This window comes from Carassius carassius, chromosome 6 (assembly GCF_963082965.1).
Source record: "Carassius carassius chromosome 6, fCarCar2.1, whole genome shotgun sequence".
Taxonomy (NCBI): Eukaryota; Metazoa; Chordata; class Actinopteri; order Cypriniformes; family Cyprinidae; genus Carassius; species Carassius carassius.
The window spans coordinates 1,531,885-1,551,595 of NC_081760.1; the positions used below are offsets into that span (position 1 = coordinate 1,531,885).

Sequence of the window (19,711 nt, forward strand, 5' to 3'; positions counted from 1 at the left end):
TTAAGCATGTTTGCTTCACTTGCACATTCAGTGTATTAAAATAGAGTAGTAAATAAAATAATTCTTTCACTTCCTCTTTTGTGGTTTATACATATTGCAGTTTGAGTACAGTCCTGTTGACTATATTACCTACTCAAAACCTTTATTTGATTAAAACTAAATGTATAAATGTAGTTTCATTCTTCCCATGACTTCTAGAATCAGTACAACATATTTTTGTATAGCACAGAAATTCCTTAGTTTGTGAAACATTTATTTCAAGATTCTCACAGTATTTCACAACGCAGATACAGCGCTTTTCTGTGGAGCCATGAAGCACAGTGAATTCAGAGAGAGAGAGACGTTCTCCTGTTGGGATGTGGTTTCGGGGTCTGAACTCTTTAGTTCTCCTAAAGCACGGCCTACATCACCCCATCTCCATAAACCACATAACATATACTCCCTCTTTCTGTTGCTCCGCCGTCTTCTTCTCCTCTTCCTTTCATATAAGGTGAGTAGTAGAGCACATCTCCTTTGTTTTTACATCTCGCCTGAGTGTTCGTTTGAGAACAATTTTATAAATACATTCAGCGTTTAGCACAAAGGCTCAAAATGCCAGAGGCTGCATGTTAGGGATATTAGAAATAACTCTATTCTGTGCATTTCCCTCTGATGTCTTCTATGCATCAAGCCTTAGCCACATGACTTTTATATTATGTCCAAACCTGCACAGCGTAGTCAGTTTCCCGGACAAGCAAATTGTCAGGCTGCTGTGCAATGTGATAGAACATATCTGAGGTGTACTATATAATCACTGTCAACAGGGTCTGTACATTATTGTACAGTACTGAAGAAGTGAATAGCTCAAGCAAGGTGAACTCTTTTTCTGTTGTCTACATAATCATCACACGTACACTGACAACCAAACCTGCAACCTCAGAATAAAGTGTTTCAGAATGGCTTTATATAACATTCTCGCTTCACATCCTGCACTTATGTACTGTCATAATAAAGACATCATGTATCATGTGTTACATATTATCTGAGGCTTATAGAATTTTCAAAATAGTTTGTCATTTTGTAATATCTATACTTTCCTAAATCTACATATCTGAAACCGCTGGTACACCTGTGGCTGACTATCTCAGATAGCAGATGCAGTTCTTTGCATATCGACAGAAGAGATTATGCACATATATTATCATGATTTTGTATTTAAACAGAATGTTTGAGGTAAGAAACAGCTCGGTTCTCTCTGTATTTTTTCTGTGCAGTTAATGTTAAGGATTTTCCAGTGTATAAGGTATCTTCAAAAATGGATTGTTTGTCAAAGACTTTGTTTTTGCTACCGAACATATACAAGGCGTATTCAAATTGAGGTCTGGGGACCCCCAGGGGGCCTCCAGAAGGGCCCACACTGTCCGTAGGAAATTTCAGCAGTTAAAAAAAGAAAAGAAAGAAAGAACAGAATTGTTTTGGAACAGAATTTATTGTAAAAAATGTTATAGTAGTAATAAATTTAGCTCATCAATATACATCTTGAATAATAATATGTATAATCTAATGTTTCTTTAGGCTTTAGTAACACAGTAAATACGAGTCTTAAAATAAATAGTTAACTTTATTATATGAAGGAGGTCTTTCTCAAGGGGATTGTCATATTTATTCTTAGCATCAATACGTCTGAAAATCACTTTTTTAAAAAAAAGAAAAAGTAATTCTTATTTTTAATAACACGTTTTTTGTTGATTAAGTCAGAACGTATTTAAACACATTTTCAAATGGTTCGCTGTGCACACAGAGCTTAACTCTTTTTTCATTTTTATTTAAACAACTACTTTTTTTAAGTGACCTCGTGAAGATTATCAATCTTTTAAGAATAAGAACTTCACAACAACAACAAAACACAGACAAAAAGCATTGTCAGCAAATCAGAAATTCATAACCAATTTAATCGGCATCTAAAATTAAGATTACAGATTACAAATTAAAATGGCAGATTGAGAGGCTCCGTTTCAATTCACAAGAATGAAATATGAACCAGAACTTGAAGAGCCACAATCTACAGTAGCAATAAAAGATGCACATGTCTTTTAAAATGTTATACTCAACAAGGACACATCTTTGTAATGAATAAATATCTGTAATGTGTCTAATGTATAGTCAGATTTCAGAGCCTCGCTAGAGGACACAAAATCAATCAGTCTTTTTAGTAAACATTATCAAGATATCAGTGTTAAGAAGTTAAGGAATAGTTGGTGTTGTGTGCGAGAAACAATTGTGTCTTAGTGATGCATGAGAAGCAAGCGACATCGCTCTCTTAAAAGCATCAGGACACTTTACAGGGGTTAAGGTCCATCAGTCTCCGTCGTGTCCGTCTTCGTGCACGATTAACAGCCGTCCGAACAGCACACTCAAAAACCTGTTGCACGCCACGATTGCTGAGAGCCGAGCATTCCAGGTATCCCTTGGCACGGATCTCCTGTGCCACCTGTTTGCCCTCCGAGGCCGCAGTGCAGTTGGCACGATATGGGCCCATCTCACGATGGTCCGTCTGTGTGGCAACAACCAGCACAGGAACCTTCGGGAGATGTTCCCTCACTTCAGCGATCCACTTGTGCCGCAAATTATTTAACGAATTTGCATTTGCCACAGAATAGCAGAGCAAAACCACATCCGCCTGCTGATAGGACATGGGCCGGATTTGTCGGAATGTCTCATGGCCCGCTGTATCCCACAATCCCAAGCTGATCTGGACTCCATCCATGAATACATCAACACCAGTGTTTTCATAGACAGTAGGTCTGTAGCTGTCTGGGAACGTTTCAGACGTGAATCGTACAAGAAGTGCTGTTTTACCCACCGCACAGTCCCCGACCAGGACGCATTTCACCGAGGTCTCTTCCATCCTTCTGTCGTAGTTATTGATAATAATGAGTGTGAAAAAAATATCAGTGGTGTCCAACAGACGATGAAGACATCCTTCTAATCGCAAGAAATGTGAGCACTAAGAATAAAAACACTGCAAGCTACACAGCATTCTGAAGTCTCGTGGAGTTACTCCTCGGTTCTGTAATCCAGGAAAGGTTTAGGAGTTCATTATGGACCATTAGAGATATTCAAGACAGAAGTCGCCCAGCTGTATCTTTACTCTGACCGCTTCATTAAAAGATACAAAGAAACACAATTACTATCATGCAAGCACGAAACACCTTTAATCCAAAAACACTGATTTATATGCCATATATTTAAAGAAAGACATTAAATCATTTCTTTACTCACTCACTTGCAAACCTGTAAACCTGACTTTTTTCTCTTTCATTTTTATTTTGGTCCATACAGTATTAGTCTATGGAGTCAGATGTTGTTTGGACACCAATGTTCTTTCTAAAAACATTCCTTTGTGTTAATTGGAATAAAGAATTCCGTATTTTTCTCATCCTGATTTTTTTGTTAATTGTATCTTTAAAATACCAAAGCAATACTACAACGCCATTCTAAGGTGTGAAATCAACACAATATCCTGCTATGCAACAGAGCACAGGCCTCAGACATCGCTTTTCCGTTTGACAACATCCCTGTTATCAGCTAAAGTCGAATTAACACATTTTTGGCCATAGCATTGTAAAAAAAATGCACAAAACACAAAAGCGATAGCTCATTTGTTTCTGTGTTTTATAACTCTACGGGCCAATGCTGCAAAGAGCGTTTTTGACAAAACACAACCTCAAAGATGGATCTCCAAATAGCAACATGGCTGTCATGAGAGGAAAGTACACTGATGATTCAAACAGCTGCTCCAGTTAATACCACAAAACACCAAATGGTAGTGATATACAGTCAGAAGACACTTTTCGGTACAAAAAAATTAAAATACTGGAAACATTGTCAGACAGAACATTCTTGAGAAGCAGGCCTATAGTATTTAATACCCTATTTCTTTCCTAATATAGAAAATGAGGGATTATGAACAATTACTGTATATCCTTATTGACAGCTGAAAGACATCAGGATTTGTGATGTGTGTCTTGTGTGTTTCATTAAAGAAATACTATTTATATTAGAAAACATAATCTAAATTTAGAGGACGATGGAGAAAACTCCCTTCACACACACACACACACACACACGCTGTTCACAGACTCTGAAGCATTGCAAAGTATAATAAAAATACAGATTTTTGTTCATCAAAATGTCAACAAAAAGTATCAAACAATTTATTGAAGTCATTGTTAACCACATTATATTAATCCGAAACAAGAATATTATGAGTTTATTTTTTTAAAGACGTGAAAACTAAAACTTACAATTTACAAAATAATTAATTTAGATTTAAGCTGGTTAAGAACCTTACAGATAATGAACACTATACACATCAGGTTCGGATTGGTGATCAATGTAGTTTTAAAATTGATGCGCAGTATAATTAATAGATGTTTTACAAAGAAGAAAACAACTCACCTATTTTAACTCTTCAACCGTGAGATTCACGTGCATAGAGTTCTGCTCTTTTAATTTAATGAAACATCAGAAAGAGATCAGAGCTCAGTCCAATGCTGCTGATTTTTCTCCAAACTTCAACTGTTAAACTCAGGAAACTCGAGCACCTTTGAGCACAGAGAGATAATACATGCCTTCACAGACAGAGCATACGTTGCATCCTCTAGCAGAGGGAAGTGAAGTGCGAGGCTAGGCTCTTTTCTCTGTAAAATCATACATCAAATTCCTTCAAAGCTTCCGCTGTGACGTTCTCAACATCTACAGTATGCAGTCAAGAACTCATTATGCATGAAACGGTCTAATGCAGCAAAACAAGAAAGATTAAGCCCTTTGCTCTTTGTTTGAGGTCCCTGAGACCGCATTTTAATCACTTTGAAAGGAATCCTTATATCCAGTTTAAATGATTTGTTCATAAATTAGACGCACCTTTTAGAAAGGTCTCTAAAACAGCCTTGGGCTGAAGTTAGAGTTCAAGTGAAATAGAATAACTACCAGACTGAAGTTATGAAAGGGCATGTAATTAAAGCATGATAGTTTTGTCTTGTGGTTACATTGCTGTTTTTAGATCAGCTGAAGGAAGCAATTCAAAGCATCCAAACTTTAGTGCATGTGCTATAGCATCAAACATTTAATAAAACCAGAAATTCATTGAGCGCGTCGCCCTCTGATGGCGAGGAAGTGCACTGCATTCACATCCACAGCTGCCACTTTCATCATGGAGGAATCTGACCTTTACTCATTAAAAGAAACGTCAGCTTCTGAGCGTTCAACAAGCTGAGTTATATTTTCCCCCGCCAACGGTTTCTACTGATTCAAGGGGAAATGCAGAGAAAGAGAAACGAGGATGTAGAAAACGTTCAGCTGTGTTTTTGAGCTCCAAGCACACGCTACACGAAGCCCTGTAGAGCTGTGCTGATTAAACTCCATTATAATTTCACCCCCCCCAAAAAATCTAAGCTTTCACATTTTAAGACTTTATTCTTCAATTCATTTTTTTTCCCCAATAACAAAATGATACATATAAAATCTTTGAGGTTCCAAATATACAATTTCACAAAAACATTTTTCAAGAATAAATTCTGACACATAAGAATTGTGATTTGCATAGCAGCGTTAAGATGTCTATAAAAATACTTGTGGCATCAACATTTTAAACTGGAAATATAAAAACCAAAGCGAAGCTAAAACTCCAGCACTCACAGCAACATAAAATCTACCATTCTGATCTAGGATCAGTCCAAACTGCTCACAAACAAACTAAAATGCAAAGCTGACTGAGGATCAGCATTTATATTTCCAGAAACGCTATTAAATATATTTGATTTAATATACCAACACAATGTGACGTCCCCATTTGCCACTAAACCTCTGAAAACCACATCCTAGACATTGCATTGCATTTACAAGCAAAAAGCATGGACTGAAATAATGTACAAAATCAAACAAGTACCTGAATAACAATCCACTTTTTCCTCTATATGGTCTGATTCAGAAAAATGTGCGGCCACTATCTATTGTGTCTAGTGACCTTGGAAGGGAACATCAACATACAGCATTCAAGAAAGTATAATCTGTATATACAGCTCAATGCATTAAAAAAACACTGTAAATATGAGATTTTTGTGACTTTGGTGCACTCTTACAGAAAGACGTGAAAATAAGCATGTGGTAAAAAGATAAAAGAAGTGTAAATACTGGCACTTTTAGTCCTCAGAGAAAAGACTGAGGCAGTGGAAAGAGAGAAACTGAAGGATAAAAGCTTCATTAAAGCAGCTCTTTGTGAAACGTGACCAGCACCAATCCGGTCTTAGGCTCGGTGTAACTGTGAGAAAGACAGACAGAAATGAAGAAATCACAAAATGCACATTTCAAAGACAACTGGTTCTGCAAAATACAATAACAAAATGTCAAAATATGTCAAGTCCCTATAATGCTGCTGGCTTCCTAGCATTCACTTATAACTCATCTGTTTAGCTGTGCATTTATTGAATGAGCGCTGTGCAATGTCTGAACTGATTGCACTGTATTTTACGCATTCACTGTATTTTAAGTCAAATCATTTTATATTTTTAAATGTTTTAAATTTGATTTTAAATAAGTAATTTTTTAAAATAATTTTCAAAGTTTTTAAATTGCTTGTTTTTATTTTTGTGATTATTTTTCTTCATGATTATTTTACTTTCTTTTATGTAAAGCACCATTGTGTACGAAATGTGCTATATAAATATACTTGCCTGGCCTTGCACAATTTTAATTGTTTTAAAATGCATATAAATAAATTAAGATTTCAAAAAAAGGATTTTTAAATTAACTTTAAATCTATGTGTATGTGTATCAAGTTTGGATTGCTGATCAATTTATGCTGATGAAATATCCTCATTTAGAAAAACAGACCCACTGAGAATATTATGAATTTTTGTTAATATTTTGAATAAAAGATCAAAACTGTGGGGACCAATTCTCATTGCTTATTAGCATGCATTTTACTAACACATTGGCTGTTTATAAAGCACATATTAATGCCTCATTCGGCATGAGCATATTTTAGATATCCTAAACTTAACAACTACTTTCCTAACCATCAATAAGCTGCTATTTAGGAGTTTACGAAGGTAAAATTCACAGTTAGTAGTTAGATAATAGTGAGAATTGTTTCTAAACCATACCCTGCTAAATACACAAGCACGTTTAGATTTTTGTGTGTGACTTAAGAGCGTTTCCAGATATTCTTAATACTTGGCAGGACCTATAATGTGTTTCATTTCATTTTCATGCGATGGCATGACTGTTGCATGTAGTGAATCAATGCAGCATTCAGAAAGAGAGCGCTGGAAGCAGTCAGTAAACCTGTAGTGGTGCTTTTGGAGGTAGTCCAGTACAGCAGGCCGGATGCGTGCCACTCCTCCTTGGCTGCGATTGCCTCTTCCAGTGATGACTGACAGCTGAGGCTGACACAAACCCTGACTGAACTCTACAAAAGACACATGCATTAAAGAGAACACCAGAGTCTGACATCAAAACCCATACAAATCCATGTGATGCATACACTACAAAAACTGTTTGTGGATCACATACCTAAATTTTTGTCGGCGAGAACCTGACTAAGATGATGAAGGGCCTCATCCACATGCAGTCCGTGGAGATCTAGAATATTCTGAGGCAGGAGTGAAGCATTCACTCGCTGGAATATCTGCATGGCTGCTCGGTGGTTCGCTTCACGCATCTTCTCCCCGTGCATGCGGCCCTAAGCATTTACACAAAATTTGTGCATAGAATCTTTATAAATAAGAGCTCTGATCCAAGAGCAGCACTGCACTGCGCATGCATTTTTAAAAAGCATCTGCTAATAGATATAGAAAATAATGCTCAACATGTGGGGATCCTGACACAAACACTGATTTAACTACATTATTTACACTGCTTCACAGAATGAATAGCTCATTTAGGAGAACGTTTAAAATCCCCAGAATGGTCCAGAGGAAACTAGAAATCAGGAGAAACATAGGAGAAGGAGAAATCCTTATTTCTTGTAAATTGAACATAAGAAATGATATTATCTGTGTGTCACGTGGCGCAGCAATTGTTCAGTGTGGACAGACATATAGCAACACTTGATTCAGCACACATTATAATTTTCATCTCTTTAACCTGGTGTGTGTAGAAACTAGCTACATCCTTGCGTCCCTGATGATGGGCTTCAGCCGCCTTGTTAAAACACTCGATCTGCTGATGTCTCTGCAGTGTTGCCTCTGTGCGGAAGTCCTCATATTCTGGATCCTCCGAATCCTGGAAGTGAGCAGCTTCCTCCTCTCCATCTCTCGGCTTCCATCTCTGAGTGAGCGAGTGAAAATGAGTCAACGATCAACATGGGGATCCCGTTTCATTTCAGTATGCTGTATGGTCACACGTAGCTCACCCGCTCTTTGCTCTGAGTTCTGTGCGTGGCATTACGCTGAGGGACAGGTTCAGGAGCCACTGCGTTTCTGACCAGCCCTTCATCCAACAGAGCATGCAAAAACTGTTCAGTGTGCTCCAGAGAGTATCTACACAAACACAAGCACAACCTGTCAGCTCACTGTTTCTCGTCTTACTTTTTTTTCTAAAAAAAAAAAACTATTAACACTATTAACTAGCATGCATATTACTTGCATACTGACCATTAATCAGTATTATAAAGCATATATTAATGTCTTATTCTGCATGACAACATTTTAGATTAATGGTGGTGCAGCAATTGTTCAGTGTGGACAGACATATAGCTCACCACCAGAAAACACTGTTTAAACTTTGTGTTTAATCTTAACTATGATTAATTAACTCTTAATTCATACCTAAACTTAACAACTACCTTACTAACTATTATATATAAGCAGCAAATTAAGAGTTTATTGAGGCACAAGTAAGAGTTAATAGTGTGAGCTGGACCTTAAAATAAAGTGTGAACAAACAAAGAATAAACAAAAAAATGCCTTAACCAAGAAACCAAGGCCGTATGAGAGAAAAAATAAATAAAAATCACATTATCGCAAAAACTCCACACATTAGAATGTCTACTTTCTATAAATAAAACCTTATTCTGCATTATTTTTTAACTGAATATTTACATTATATTTTTACATTTTCACATTATGATCTTTAAATGCATTGTGAATGCCATATCATGTTGCAATCATTCAATTTTAGCAGCACAGTTATCACAGGCACAGGGTTAAAGGGACAGTTCACCCAAAAATTACATTCATGTCATCATTTACTCACCCTCATGCTGTTCCAAACTGGTATGAATTTCTTTCTTCCGTTGAGAACAAAAGAAGATATTTTGAAGAACCATTTATATTTATGGAAAAAATAATACCATGGAAGTCAATGGCTGCCGTCAACTGTTTGGTAACCAACATTATACAAAATGAAAAAGAAAGAAACTCATACAGGTTTTAAACAACTTGAAGGTGACAGAATTTTTGGGTGAACCGTCCCTTTAAGAATCGGGTTTTGTTTTTCCAATGGGCTTTTCAACGGCCAGAGCCGTCACTGATAAGCACAGTGACCTACAGGTGAAATTTGATCTGAACAAATATAAAACTATTGCTAATATCACCATGTATAATATTCTCACTTGTGATCTCTGAAGATATCCCTGAGGAAATGTCGGTCTATGGTGGGGAACGTTGAAAACAGCTGGTTCTCCTTCAGCTTGGCTGCACCATCTTTTTTATCCAGTTCCCTCCGACTTGACCTGGACTAAAACCCAAATGCAGCTCATTCGCACTGCTTACTTTCACACTTCTTGGCAGTGATTATGCATTGTGTGTGCCCATGTGTGACCGTTACCTTCTCCATGCTGTCTTGCTTCACCTGCTCTTCAATCATGATGTCCCTCAGTGAGACAGGAGCACGGGATGCACTCCAGTAATCCATAAAAGGAATTTCTTCATGCAAACCTAATTGGTCCCTTGGCCTGCCCTGTGATTCACCCCAGTGGACAGGACCTTGATTGCAGTCTGAAATGAAGATGGACACTGTTTTTATTTTATCCATCTGTATGTACTCAGTGCAGCTTTTAACATTCAAGTGAAAGATCAAACACCAGCATGTCATAAAGAAAAACACAGAACCACTGAATTGGAAAAAGAATCACCCCCCCTCCTAAAAATTACTCAGATGCAGCTAATCACCTTCTCAACGGCACACAAAGCCGTTTGACTTTCAACTGCGATCAGCTGTGCTTATTTTTATTAGCTCAGCATGAAAAGAGCTTTTACTGGAGCATTTGACAAAGAGAGGTCATTGTGTGCATGTGACAACAAAATCACTAATTCTCCACAAATGTGGCTTGTTTTGGAGGGTTGCAAGAAAAATGGAAAATCCTCAAGTAAGACTACATGCAGTCAGACTGAGCTTTGCCAAAACACACCTTGAAGATTAATGATGCATTATTTGGCCTCAACACCAATCGATATATCTGGCTGAAATCCAATCCAACTCAGCATCTAAATAACAGCATTTCTGCAGCTGGTGATGTCCTGTTCTGGAGACTGGAGCATGAGTCAGGATTGAATGAAATATGGACGGGGCAAAATACTGAGGGGAAATCTGCTGCCCTCTGCCAGAAAGTTGTCAATGACCCAAAGCACACAGCAAAACTGACAAACAGTGGTGAATGTCCTTGCATGGCCTCATCAGAGCCCAGACTGAAAATCTGTGGAATGACCTGAAAACGGCTCACAATCAAATTGAACTGAACTAGAGCAGTTCTGCAAAGAAGAGTGGGCAAAAACTGCAAAGTCTGACGTGTAAAGTTAGTAGAGATAAATCCCAACAGACTGAAGGCTGTAATTAAAGCAAAAGGCGCTTCAACAGAATACTGACCCGAGGGGGTGATCACTTTTCCAACTCAGTGAATCTGTTTTTTGTTTTTTTTTGCTGTTATATCTTTCACTTGGATGTTATACCCGCTGTAAATCAGTATTCCCTCTGTGTTTGTGTGTATTGAGAGAATAAGCGTTCTTACTCTCTTGCATTAGTTGATAGGACAGAGCTGCCTGTCTGTGCTTCTCCTGCCAAAGACAATAGGCCCCAGATAATTTTACATCAATTCAGAATCAAATCATTAAAAAAATAAAAATAAAAACCTATGCAGTTTTTTGTAGGTTACTGTAAAACATAATATGAAAATATCTCACTTGGATAGTTTCCTTCCATTTCTGGTGCAGCAGTTTGGCCAAGTTCAGGTCTATCTGCACTGCACAGTCATCTGAAGAAAACGCACCTGCAACAATATGGATTTAAAAAAAAAGAAAAGATTTTACAACAATTTCATGAGTGTGAATGAGGATTGATGTGGTTCCTCATTTCAAAATAAGAGCTTTTCATATCACTGTATTAGTGATATTCATATACTGTTATATATTATATTATATATATTACTTTTAGTAAAAAATATTACTTTTTAATGGGCTTTTAATGGGAACACAATGGTTTAGTGTGGTTGTTCTCAATTGGTCCTGATGGTAGTACTGCTCTAATAGGATAATGGACAGCAAGGAAAAAACAATGCTTAATGGAAAATTATAAAATGAAACTAACCACAGACTGTGGGTCTGATCAAATTCTACAGTATTTTGTAGCAAATTCATCTGTCATTTGGAAGAAGGAAGCGAAATTGGGGGAAATTACATCAAGGGTAGGTCATGTAAAAACCATGAACAAAACTCCCCAAGATTTGAAAAAATATAGACCCACACTACACTGAATATTGAAAAAACATTGTTATTGGCTTTGAATTGACACTTCATGTAACTGTAATGAATGACTGAATCATTTATTTGACTTATTGATTCAATGTTTTATTACCTGGACTGACCCCAACAGGTCCAAAAAGCTCAGAAAGCTGCAATGCAAGTTCAGTCTGAAGTTTCAACTCCAAGGTTTGAATATCCATTGAATTTGGCTCTCTTTCCCCCTGTCCGGCTCTCTTTCGCTCTCTTTCTCGTTCCTTCCTCTCCTCTTCCTCTTTGCGCTCCATTTCATCAACCTGACACAGCAGTGAATGAGTTATGGCATTCACCTCTGCTTTTGTCTCCTCATCCTCTCCTTCTTCCTCCTCTTCGCTCCCTTCCTTCAATGCTCCCTCCGGGCACTGGACAACATTCTCACATTGTGTCTCTAATGCCTCTTCCTGCCCAGGACCTGTTTTATCTGGCTGTTCCTCATTTGCTGCTGTAACCTCCAGTTGTACTTTAGTGCCTTCTAACGCAAAGGACGTTTCGGGCTCAGATTTTTTCATGGTCATGCTCGCTTCATCCGATCCTTCAGCTTTGCTTTGTGAACTTAGACCTGGACTCCAATTATCATCAGCGTGGCTAACATCACTAAAGATAGATTCCTGAAACTTGGGACTTATGCTACTTGCTGAAATGTTGCTAGAGTCACTTTCTGAGCCCATCACGGTTTCTAATGGGTTTATAGGGGGTGTACATGACTCTTCCTCAGGAACCAAAGACCCCATGTCATTGCCCTCGCCATCTTCCTCATCTACTTTATACAGTCGCTCTCCAGAATCTAGTAACAAGTTAGTTGTAAACTCAATATCTCGATGGCACTTCTCATAAAGGTCCTGCAGAATATCCATGGAGACACATCTGAAATGGCGACTCAGAATATCCAGGTTTTCCTTTTTAGAGTTAGTTTCTCTAAAGTCGTTCTCTTCCACCTGAGAACCCTTCTCATGGACCACACGATACGGCACTCCCCGCTGGCAGGCAGACTGCTCTTCATTTGTTTTTGGGGTAAAATGCAAAGAGTTTCCCTCCAAAAAAAACCCACCTCTACTAGATAAGTCAGAGTCTAACTCTGAACACTTCTGCTGGTCAATTCTCCAAAGCAAGGCAAATTCCTGAGGTTGTGTTTGGGTCGAGGCACAGGAACATAACAGCACGGGTAATGAAGGAGGTTCTCCTGTAAGTGCGAGATCAGTGGGCACATGCACAATAACTGGAGATTCTGAGCAAGGCAATGTAGGACTTTGATTTGTAAAGGTAAGAGCCAGTTTACAAGATTTCCCAACTCTCCGACTAAGCCCTCTCCGTCTCTCCAGACTGCTTTCTGAATCTCCGACAACCTTTGAACACAGAGATTCTGGGATATTTGGGCTCAATCTGCATTTCTCTTCTGACAACACACTGTCCTCCTGCTGAAACTCATCCTGTGTGCCCTTCTCAACACACACTGGAGTAGCCTGCTCAGTTGGGTCTGGTCTCGATTTCGAAGGACTTGAAGAATCCTTGCTTGGGTCAGTGCACTCTGAGAACGTTCTCTCCAGCACACAGTCAGGGAGCTCAGGCCAAACCACAGTCTCCAAGTTCAAGGTACCCTCTTTTCCACCAAAGGAAGGGGAATGCAGAGTAGCCTGTTTACTTGGAGCTGCCGCTTGGAGAGAAGGGTTCATTCCACCTTGCAGTAGATCTACAAGTTTTTGAAATTCAACTATCTTCAGCTTCTCGGTATCGGACTGCTTGTCTTCTTTAGAAGAAGCGTTATCTTTGTGTTCAACAACACTTGATTCCAGAACAGTGTTATTTCTTGAATTTTTACGTCTTCCTTGACGTTGTCCTTGAGACTCCATTGGCCAGTCCCCCACAAAATCCAACAGCTCTGGTCTTACTCCTTTCTCTTCAGAAAGAGACTCAACTTCACATCCCTCCTCCTTATCTTGCCCTGAGGAATCAATCCTGGGGTCAAAGTTCACAGGTTGGTCCACGGCACTAGCTCCAAGGGCATATCTGTCTCTTCCTCTGTCCCTCCTCACACGCTGAGCAATGGACTCTGAAAATGCCACAGGCAACTCTGGAAATGTTTCATGCGCTGACCCTACAAATTCTTCAGTTGTCCCGCAACTCAAATTACCCAATTCTTTTTCCGTGTCTACAAGGCAGGCATCTAGCTCTAAGTCTAACGCTTCGGCATCAAGTAGATCCGACAGAGGTGTTCCAGACCCTTCCAGAAGGTTCTCACGGAACAACATGGATTCCTTGGAACTGTAAGAGCTTATTTTACTTTCATCCTCTCCTGCAGATATGGTACTGTAAGTCTGGCTAACAGAGGACACATCGGGGAAAGATGAAGAAAGGTTTGTGTTTAGTTTGCTCAACCCAGAGTCACCAACAAGATCAGGATGGCTGAGACAAGGGGGTAAAGATCGCCTGAAGGGAATAAGAGAAATAAATAATTGTTTAAATACAAAAAAAAAATGTAGTTCATAGTTATTAACACTCAAATTGTCCTGTACAGTTTCTTGACAACCATATTCTGCTGCTTGTGTTTAAAGCACAACATAAATACTTTAAAGTGTTTATAATGCATATACTCACTGGGGTTGCTCAGTCTCTGTTTGGGTCAAATCCACAACACTTGGCACCTTTTCCGGTCTTTGTGAAATCATGATGCTCTGGACAGAGACAAATCTGTCATACCTTTCTAATATGCGTCGGATCTTTTCTTTTGATACTTGATGCCTTGTGCGCCTTTATAAAGAGGGCAAAACAGAAACAGTTTATGAATCTGCAGCAAAGAATAGTTATTTCTAGTTTGTGGTTATGTTTGACATACTTCTCCAGCTCTCTGGGTTTAGTTTTCCACCAGGTATCTGGCTCACGAAACAACACCCTATATCTGTGTTTCTGTGCCTAGAAGAAAAAAAAGAAGACCTACAATCAGCACAATGGCGTTTTTAAGAATCTGTGCACACAGTCAAGTGTGGAATATTCTAAAGTTAAACCAATGAATAATATATATAGCAATGTATAATTGTGTAGTATGATATACGTATTCATAACAATACAACACAATATAGACGCGGTTTGATATGAAACATTAATAATGTATTTAATACTAAGCGATTCAAAATAACTTGCTTACCATAGAAACATATGGTTTCATCTCCCAACATTGCATATTGGTGTTGTCTATTATGATGGGTGACTGGCCTTTTTCAAAAGCCTCTTTTGCTGAAATGTTGATCACCACAAAGAAATTGCAGAATGATTATATAAAGATTAAAGATGAAGTGTGTAATTTAACGTGCTATCAGTCGAATAGCTTAGATAATAATGTCTGTTTGTATTAGTAGTACTATATTTCACATAAACAAACACAAACATATTTATGTAGCACAGGCACCTCCCCCATCACCAGTGGACACGCCCCTTATTGGTGATTGGCTACATGAGTGTTCCAATGCTCTGTCTGATCCCCTTTCAACAGTGTTTATTAGAAATCACTCATTGCACCTTTTAATAATTTAACACAAAGTGCAATAACTGCTATTAATTGTACACACCAGACATTTTGCTTTGGTTTGAGCTAAACAGGCCTGTAATACTCACCTCTCTGGTGATTCCACTCATGGGCCTCTCCTAGTAAATGGGGCTCATAATGGTACTCTCCATTTCGAGTAAAATAAGCATCAGTGCTTAAAACAACCCCTCCAGGGTTTTGCGCCAACATAGCACTGGACAACAGAGATAGACAAAAATCTATCTATGAAACTACCCTACAGCAGAGTGGTCAGATTAAATCTGATCAGTCAGGTCAGCGTGGTTATCTGCCAGCGTGGTTAATCTCAAAATCTAAATACAGCCTATGTACAGTTTGTGCTGGTATTCACTACAGTATACTTTGATAATTATCATGCATTACTGATTTGACAGTATGTATGCACCATAATTTTCTATAACTAAGCTCCACAGCAGGTTCAGATATTTACTTTGTTTATTTATTGTACTATTTCAAATTTAATTTAGCTTCCTACATGTTCTTGTCAAAGGCCAATCTGATGTTTAAAAAAAAAACCTGAAACTTCACTAAAAAAAGCTTCAATATGGTTTCTTTGGTTTTGTAATGCAATACAATACAATACCATATATGACCATGGACCACAAAACCAGTCCTAAGGGTAACATTTTTTTAAATGTAGGTTTGTATTTCTGAAAGCTGAATAAATAAGCCTTCCATTAATTTTTGGTTTGTTATGATAGGACAATATTTGACCGAGATATGAAAACCTGGAATCTGAAGGTGCAAAAAATTAAAATATTGAGAAAATCATCTTTAAAGTTGTCTACATGAAGTTCTTAGCGATGCATGTACCTAATTAAAAATTAAGTTTTGATATATTTACAGTAGGAAATTTACAAAATATCTTCATGGAACATGATCTTTACATAATATCCTAATGATTTTTGGCATAAAAGAAAAATCTATCATTTTGACCCATACAAAGTATTGTTGGCTATTGCTACAAATATACCCCCAGCGACTCAAGACTGCTTTTGTGCTCCAGGGTCACATATATCATGAAAAAAGCTTCATCAAAATAAGAAAATTTAACACCACCACATGGCAAACTTCCCACCTATGAAAAGTTACCAAAGAACAATCCATCTAAGATTTTCTTAAGACACCAAAAAGGATCTCCTATGCTATTCCATCTCTTTTCAAAAGAATAACACACATCCCAGATTTCCGCATACTTGGCAAGGGTGCTTTTGCCAGATCCAGGAGCCCCTCGAAGTAACACCAACACCTGCCCTTCTAATCTGAGTCTGTTCCTGGAGGGCGGAGTCCATGATTTCGGTACAGCTGCAGAAGGTTTCAGAGGAGCTTGTCTGATAGGTGCATGAGCTAACCATTGAGCAGCAGGGAGGGCATTAGAGCCCCATGCTGTGGAGTTAGGAATAACAGGTATAATGAAGGCCGGCCTCACAGCGCGGGGATGAAACTCGGCAGCATGAGTGTTCCAGAACATGGCAGGTGTGCTGAGAGCTTCTTGTTCTGGTCTACAGTACACCTGAAAGGCTGAGGGTCTCGGTTCAGTAGAGCTGGCCTCCAGTGTTAGGTGACTGAAGTCAAGAGATATGGCTTTGGTCTCTGGGATATGATCCCCACCAAAACTTAATTCATTCACTGGTGAACTACCACCGCGGGCCTCACTGAGCCCAGGATCTGGTACAGTCTGAGGAGCTGGAAGCTGGGATGAGGAGAGTGGGAACATCAGAGGATGCGAGCTGGTTTGAGTCTGCTGTGCCATCAATGTTTGAAGTTCCTGATCTAAGAGAGCATCGAACTCTTCTGTCAGGAGGGTTTCAGTAGGATTGAGCTCTGGATGTGATGCAGGCTGGTTTGAAGAGACGGAGCTCTGTGATGAGGCTCGGTCCTCAGCAGCGTCTGACAGCTCCAAAAGAGAATCCATTGCATTGTCCACTAATGCAGAAAGATGAACATGAAAAAAATACATATATTAAAATGTGTGCACTATTTAAGGACATTGTGAAAAATTATTACCATTTAAATAATAATAAAAAAATGTTTTGTAATGGCATTGCTCTTTAGTGACACATGAACACATGAACCATTTTTGCTGCTTATTTCTGTAGAAACATTCAACTTCAAAAGTTTGGGATGAGTAAGATTTAAAACTAATAAATAAAATAATGAATACTTTCAGCAAGGATGCATTAAGTTGATAGTTAAGGCAATTACAAAGGTACTAAATATTTCAATGATGTTGTTTTTAAGCTTTTAATTAATCAAATAATCCTGAAACAATTTATTTAAAATAGTATGCAGCAGAAACTATCCAATAAAAGTCATGTTTAATAATTGAGCACCATATCAGGATGATTTCTGAAGACTGAAATAATGGCTTCTATAACAACAAGATTTAATTAAACTGAAAATAAGATTGCAATGATAAACAGCTATTTTATATTGCAATAATATTTCACAGTATTACTGTATTCCTGATTATATAAATGTGGCGTGGTGAGACTGACATGCATTTCAAAAACATAAAAAAACGTCATTATAACACCCTTTTAGTGTGTAATTTTTCATTTTACGAATGTACGTTCAAATTCAATATAATTATAACACACTGAAAAAAAATACTTCTTAGCAATTTACACTAACACATTTTAAGTGAATTTTACTGATACTGCTATGTACAATATAGTTACTATTGAACTTAACATTCATAAAGAAAATACAAGTTAATATTACAATAATTGTATTTAATTTCACATACAGAATTAAGTCAAATCTACTTAACTAACTTAAGTAAATTTAACAAAGAAAAAAACTAACTTTAGCTTGGCCAGTTAAAATTTGCATAATTTTTACTTAGTCAAAGCTAACTTGGCAATACTTTAATTTTTTCTCATTATAGCACCTAATTAAACCATGCTTTTAACATGTATGTTGCTAAATACACATACAAGTAAATAATACAATATATATAATGTAGACACAATATCTACATAATTAGTAAAGCAGCACTCATCCCAACAAAGAGACTTAATTCGGTACTAAGTACACAATACACAATGACAGGTTCATTTTTGAGTAGAACTTGAACTCCAGATGTTACAAAATTGCAAATTACTAAACTTAACAACAAATGCAATGATAAAACAGTGTGGGAAAAAAAAAAAAAAATCTACCTTATTCATCTTTCATGGCACAGTGCATGATGGAAACACCAGTATCAGAAATGCAGAGGTTTTACTTCATTTTACAACACTGATATTTAAGCTTTAGTTTTCTACAAGCTTGAATAGAATACTAATATTGAATTTATAGTCTGAACTTACTTTTTGCATGTAGAATTACAAATGTTTTCTGTAGTATTTGCTTCACCAAAGCATCATTTTTACCAGTGTAACTTATATAGAAAATATAATAAGATCAAGTAAGTGCATAAAAGCTTTTGGTACATGTAGCTGGTTTAGGAAGACCATTAGAAGACCCAAGATGACCTCTGACCAGCAAAAAACCTGCTATTAGTTGGTCAACCAGGTAAAGATGGGAAAGCTGGCTTTGGGTTAGTTTAAGAAACCATATGCATGTCCCAAAACAATAACAGCTAATCATAAATGTCTTATTGGACTGTGTCTTGCAATGTTAGACACCTGCTAAAATCACAGCCAGCGTCCTACCTTTAAAATCCGCCTCTGAAAGCAGCATGTAAATGACATCCGGGTCCAGATGTGAGAACATCTCCTGCATGCTCTGGACGATTTCGTCTCGGTTTTGAGATTCCAGCTGAGGAATCTCATTCTTCCTTTTCTTTGGCATTCTGCTGTGACACCGACCGCGAATCCACTGTTTAGAAGTTGTACCACAGGAAGTAAAAGTGCAAGTAAACCAAAAGAACAACAACAACTTCTTCTTCTGGTGTTTATTGGCGGTTGCTAATGTAATCTGTTGGTGCACTACCGCCATCCACTGGACTGGAGGATATTTGTTTGATGAAAATAATACATCAATCCAAGCAAAACATAAACAAACTAGATAACAATATACTTTTTTTATTTAGTTCAAATTAGCTTTATTGAAATGACTTGCACAGTATTATTAATGCATTGTCCAGTAGATGAATAAGGAATAAACGATTATATAATACATAAACAAAACATGTTCAATAATTAAGTACATGTACATACATATAAGTACATACATATAAGTATATTTACATTTTATATGATACATAAACATGGTACGGAGTTGCCATATGACAAGAAATAATTTTGACTAATTTCTTTGAAATCTATAACAGTAATAAGTATTAATGCATGAATAAAAAACAAATGATACAGTTATCCACCCCTGACCTATAGTAAAATGTTAAAAAAATTATGCAATAAATATGGTCTAATTGAAAAACTTCCACGCCCTC

The 19,711-nt window shown here is 37.6% G+C and overlaps 2 protein-coding genes across 4 annotated transcripts; both read right to left on the reverse strand.

Moving 5' to 3' along the window:
* Positions 1 to 1,978: 1,978 nt before the first annotated feature.
* LOC132141796 (rho-related GTP-binding protein RhoH-like) lies at positions 1,979 to 4,655 on the reverse strand. Its single transcript, XM_059551459.1, has 2 exons — positions 4,437 to 4,655; positions 1,979 to 3,129 (listed from the first exon to the last, which is right to left on the reverse strand). The coding sequence occupies exon 2, from the start codon at positions 2,885 to 2,887 to the stop codon at positions 2,309 to 2,311; it is 579 nt and encodes a 192-aa protein (XP_059407442.1). The 5' UTR covers positions 2,888 to 3,129; positions 4,437 to 4,655; the 3' UTR covers positions 1,979 to 2,308.
* Positions 4,656 to 5,451: 796 nt separating this feature from the next.
* Positions 5,452 to 19,204, reverse strand: LOC132142170 (NEDD4-binding protein 2-like). 3 transcript variants are annotated; one of them, XM_059551827.1, is made up of 16 exons: positions 18,972 to 19,203; positions 16,509 to 17,238; positions 15,363 to 15,487; positions 14,896 to 14,984; positions 14,587 to 14,663; positions 14,349 to 14,501; positions 11,833 to 14,180; positions 11,163 to 11,248; positions 10,991 to 11,036; positions 9,811 to 9,968; positions 9,596 to 9,720; positions 8,396 to 8,522; positions 8,128 to 8,310; positions 7,555 to 7,723; positions 7,327 to 7,450; positions 5,452 to 6,301 (listed from the first exon to the last, which is right to left on the reverse strand). In XM_059551827.1, the coding sequence occupies exons 1-16, from the start codon at positions 19,108 to 19,110 to the stop codon at positions 6,244 to 6,246; spliced, it is 4,737 nt and encodes a 1,578-aa protein (XP_059407810.1). In that variant the 5' UTR covers positions 19,111 to 19,203; the 3' UTR covers positions 5,452 to 6,243. The 3 variants fall into 3 exon arrangements, with proteins under 3 accessions (XP_059407810.1, XP_059407812.1, XP_059407811.1); XM_059551829.1 differs by lacking the exons at positions 16,509 to 17,238; positions 18,972 to 19,203 and adding an exon at positions 15,829 to 15,924 and having other exon boundaries at positions 15,363 to 15,554; XM_059551828.1 differs by lacking the exons at positions 5,452 to 6,301; positions 7,327 to 7,450; positions 7,555 to 7,723; positions 8,128 to 8,310; positions 8,396 to 8,522 and adding an exon at positions 9,238 to 9,267 and having other exon boundaries at positions 9,578 to 9,720; positions 18,972 to 19,204.
* Between the last annotated feature and the right edge of the window lie 507 nt (positions 19,205 to 19,711).

What these genes read in the sequence shown, in the direction of transcription:
- LOC132141796 (XM_059551459.1), bottom strand. Translation starts at nt 2,887, where the DNA reads ATGGAAGAGACCTCGGTGAAATGCGTCCTGGTCGGGGACTGTGCGGTG.
- LOC132142170 (XM_059551827.1), bottom strand. Translation starts at nt 19,110, where the DNA reads ATGCCAAAGAAAAGGAAGAATGAGATTCCTCAGCTGGAATCTCAAAAC. An exon ending in AATGGAAGGAAACTATCCAA is followed by an intron (nt 11,037 to 11,162) that starts GTGAGATATTTT and finishes TGTCTTTGGCAG; the next exon opens with GAGAAGCACAGACAGGCAGC. An exon ending in AGCAAGACAGCATGGAGAAG is followed by an intron (nt 9,721 to 9,810) that starts GTAACGGTCACA and finishes TTTGGGTTTTAG; the next exon opens with TCCAGGTCAAGTCGGAGGGA.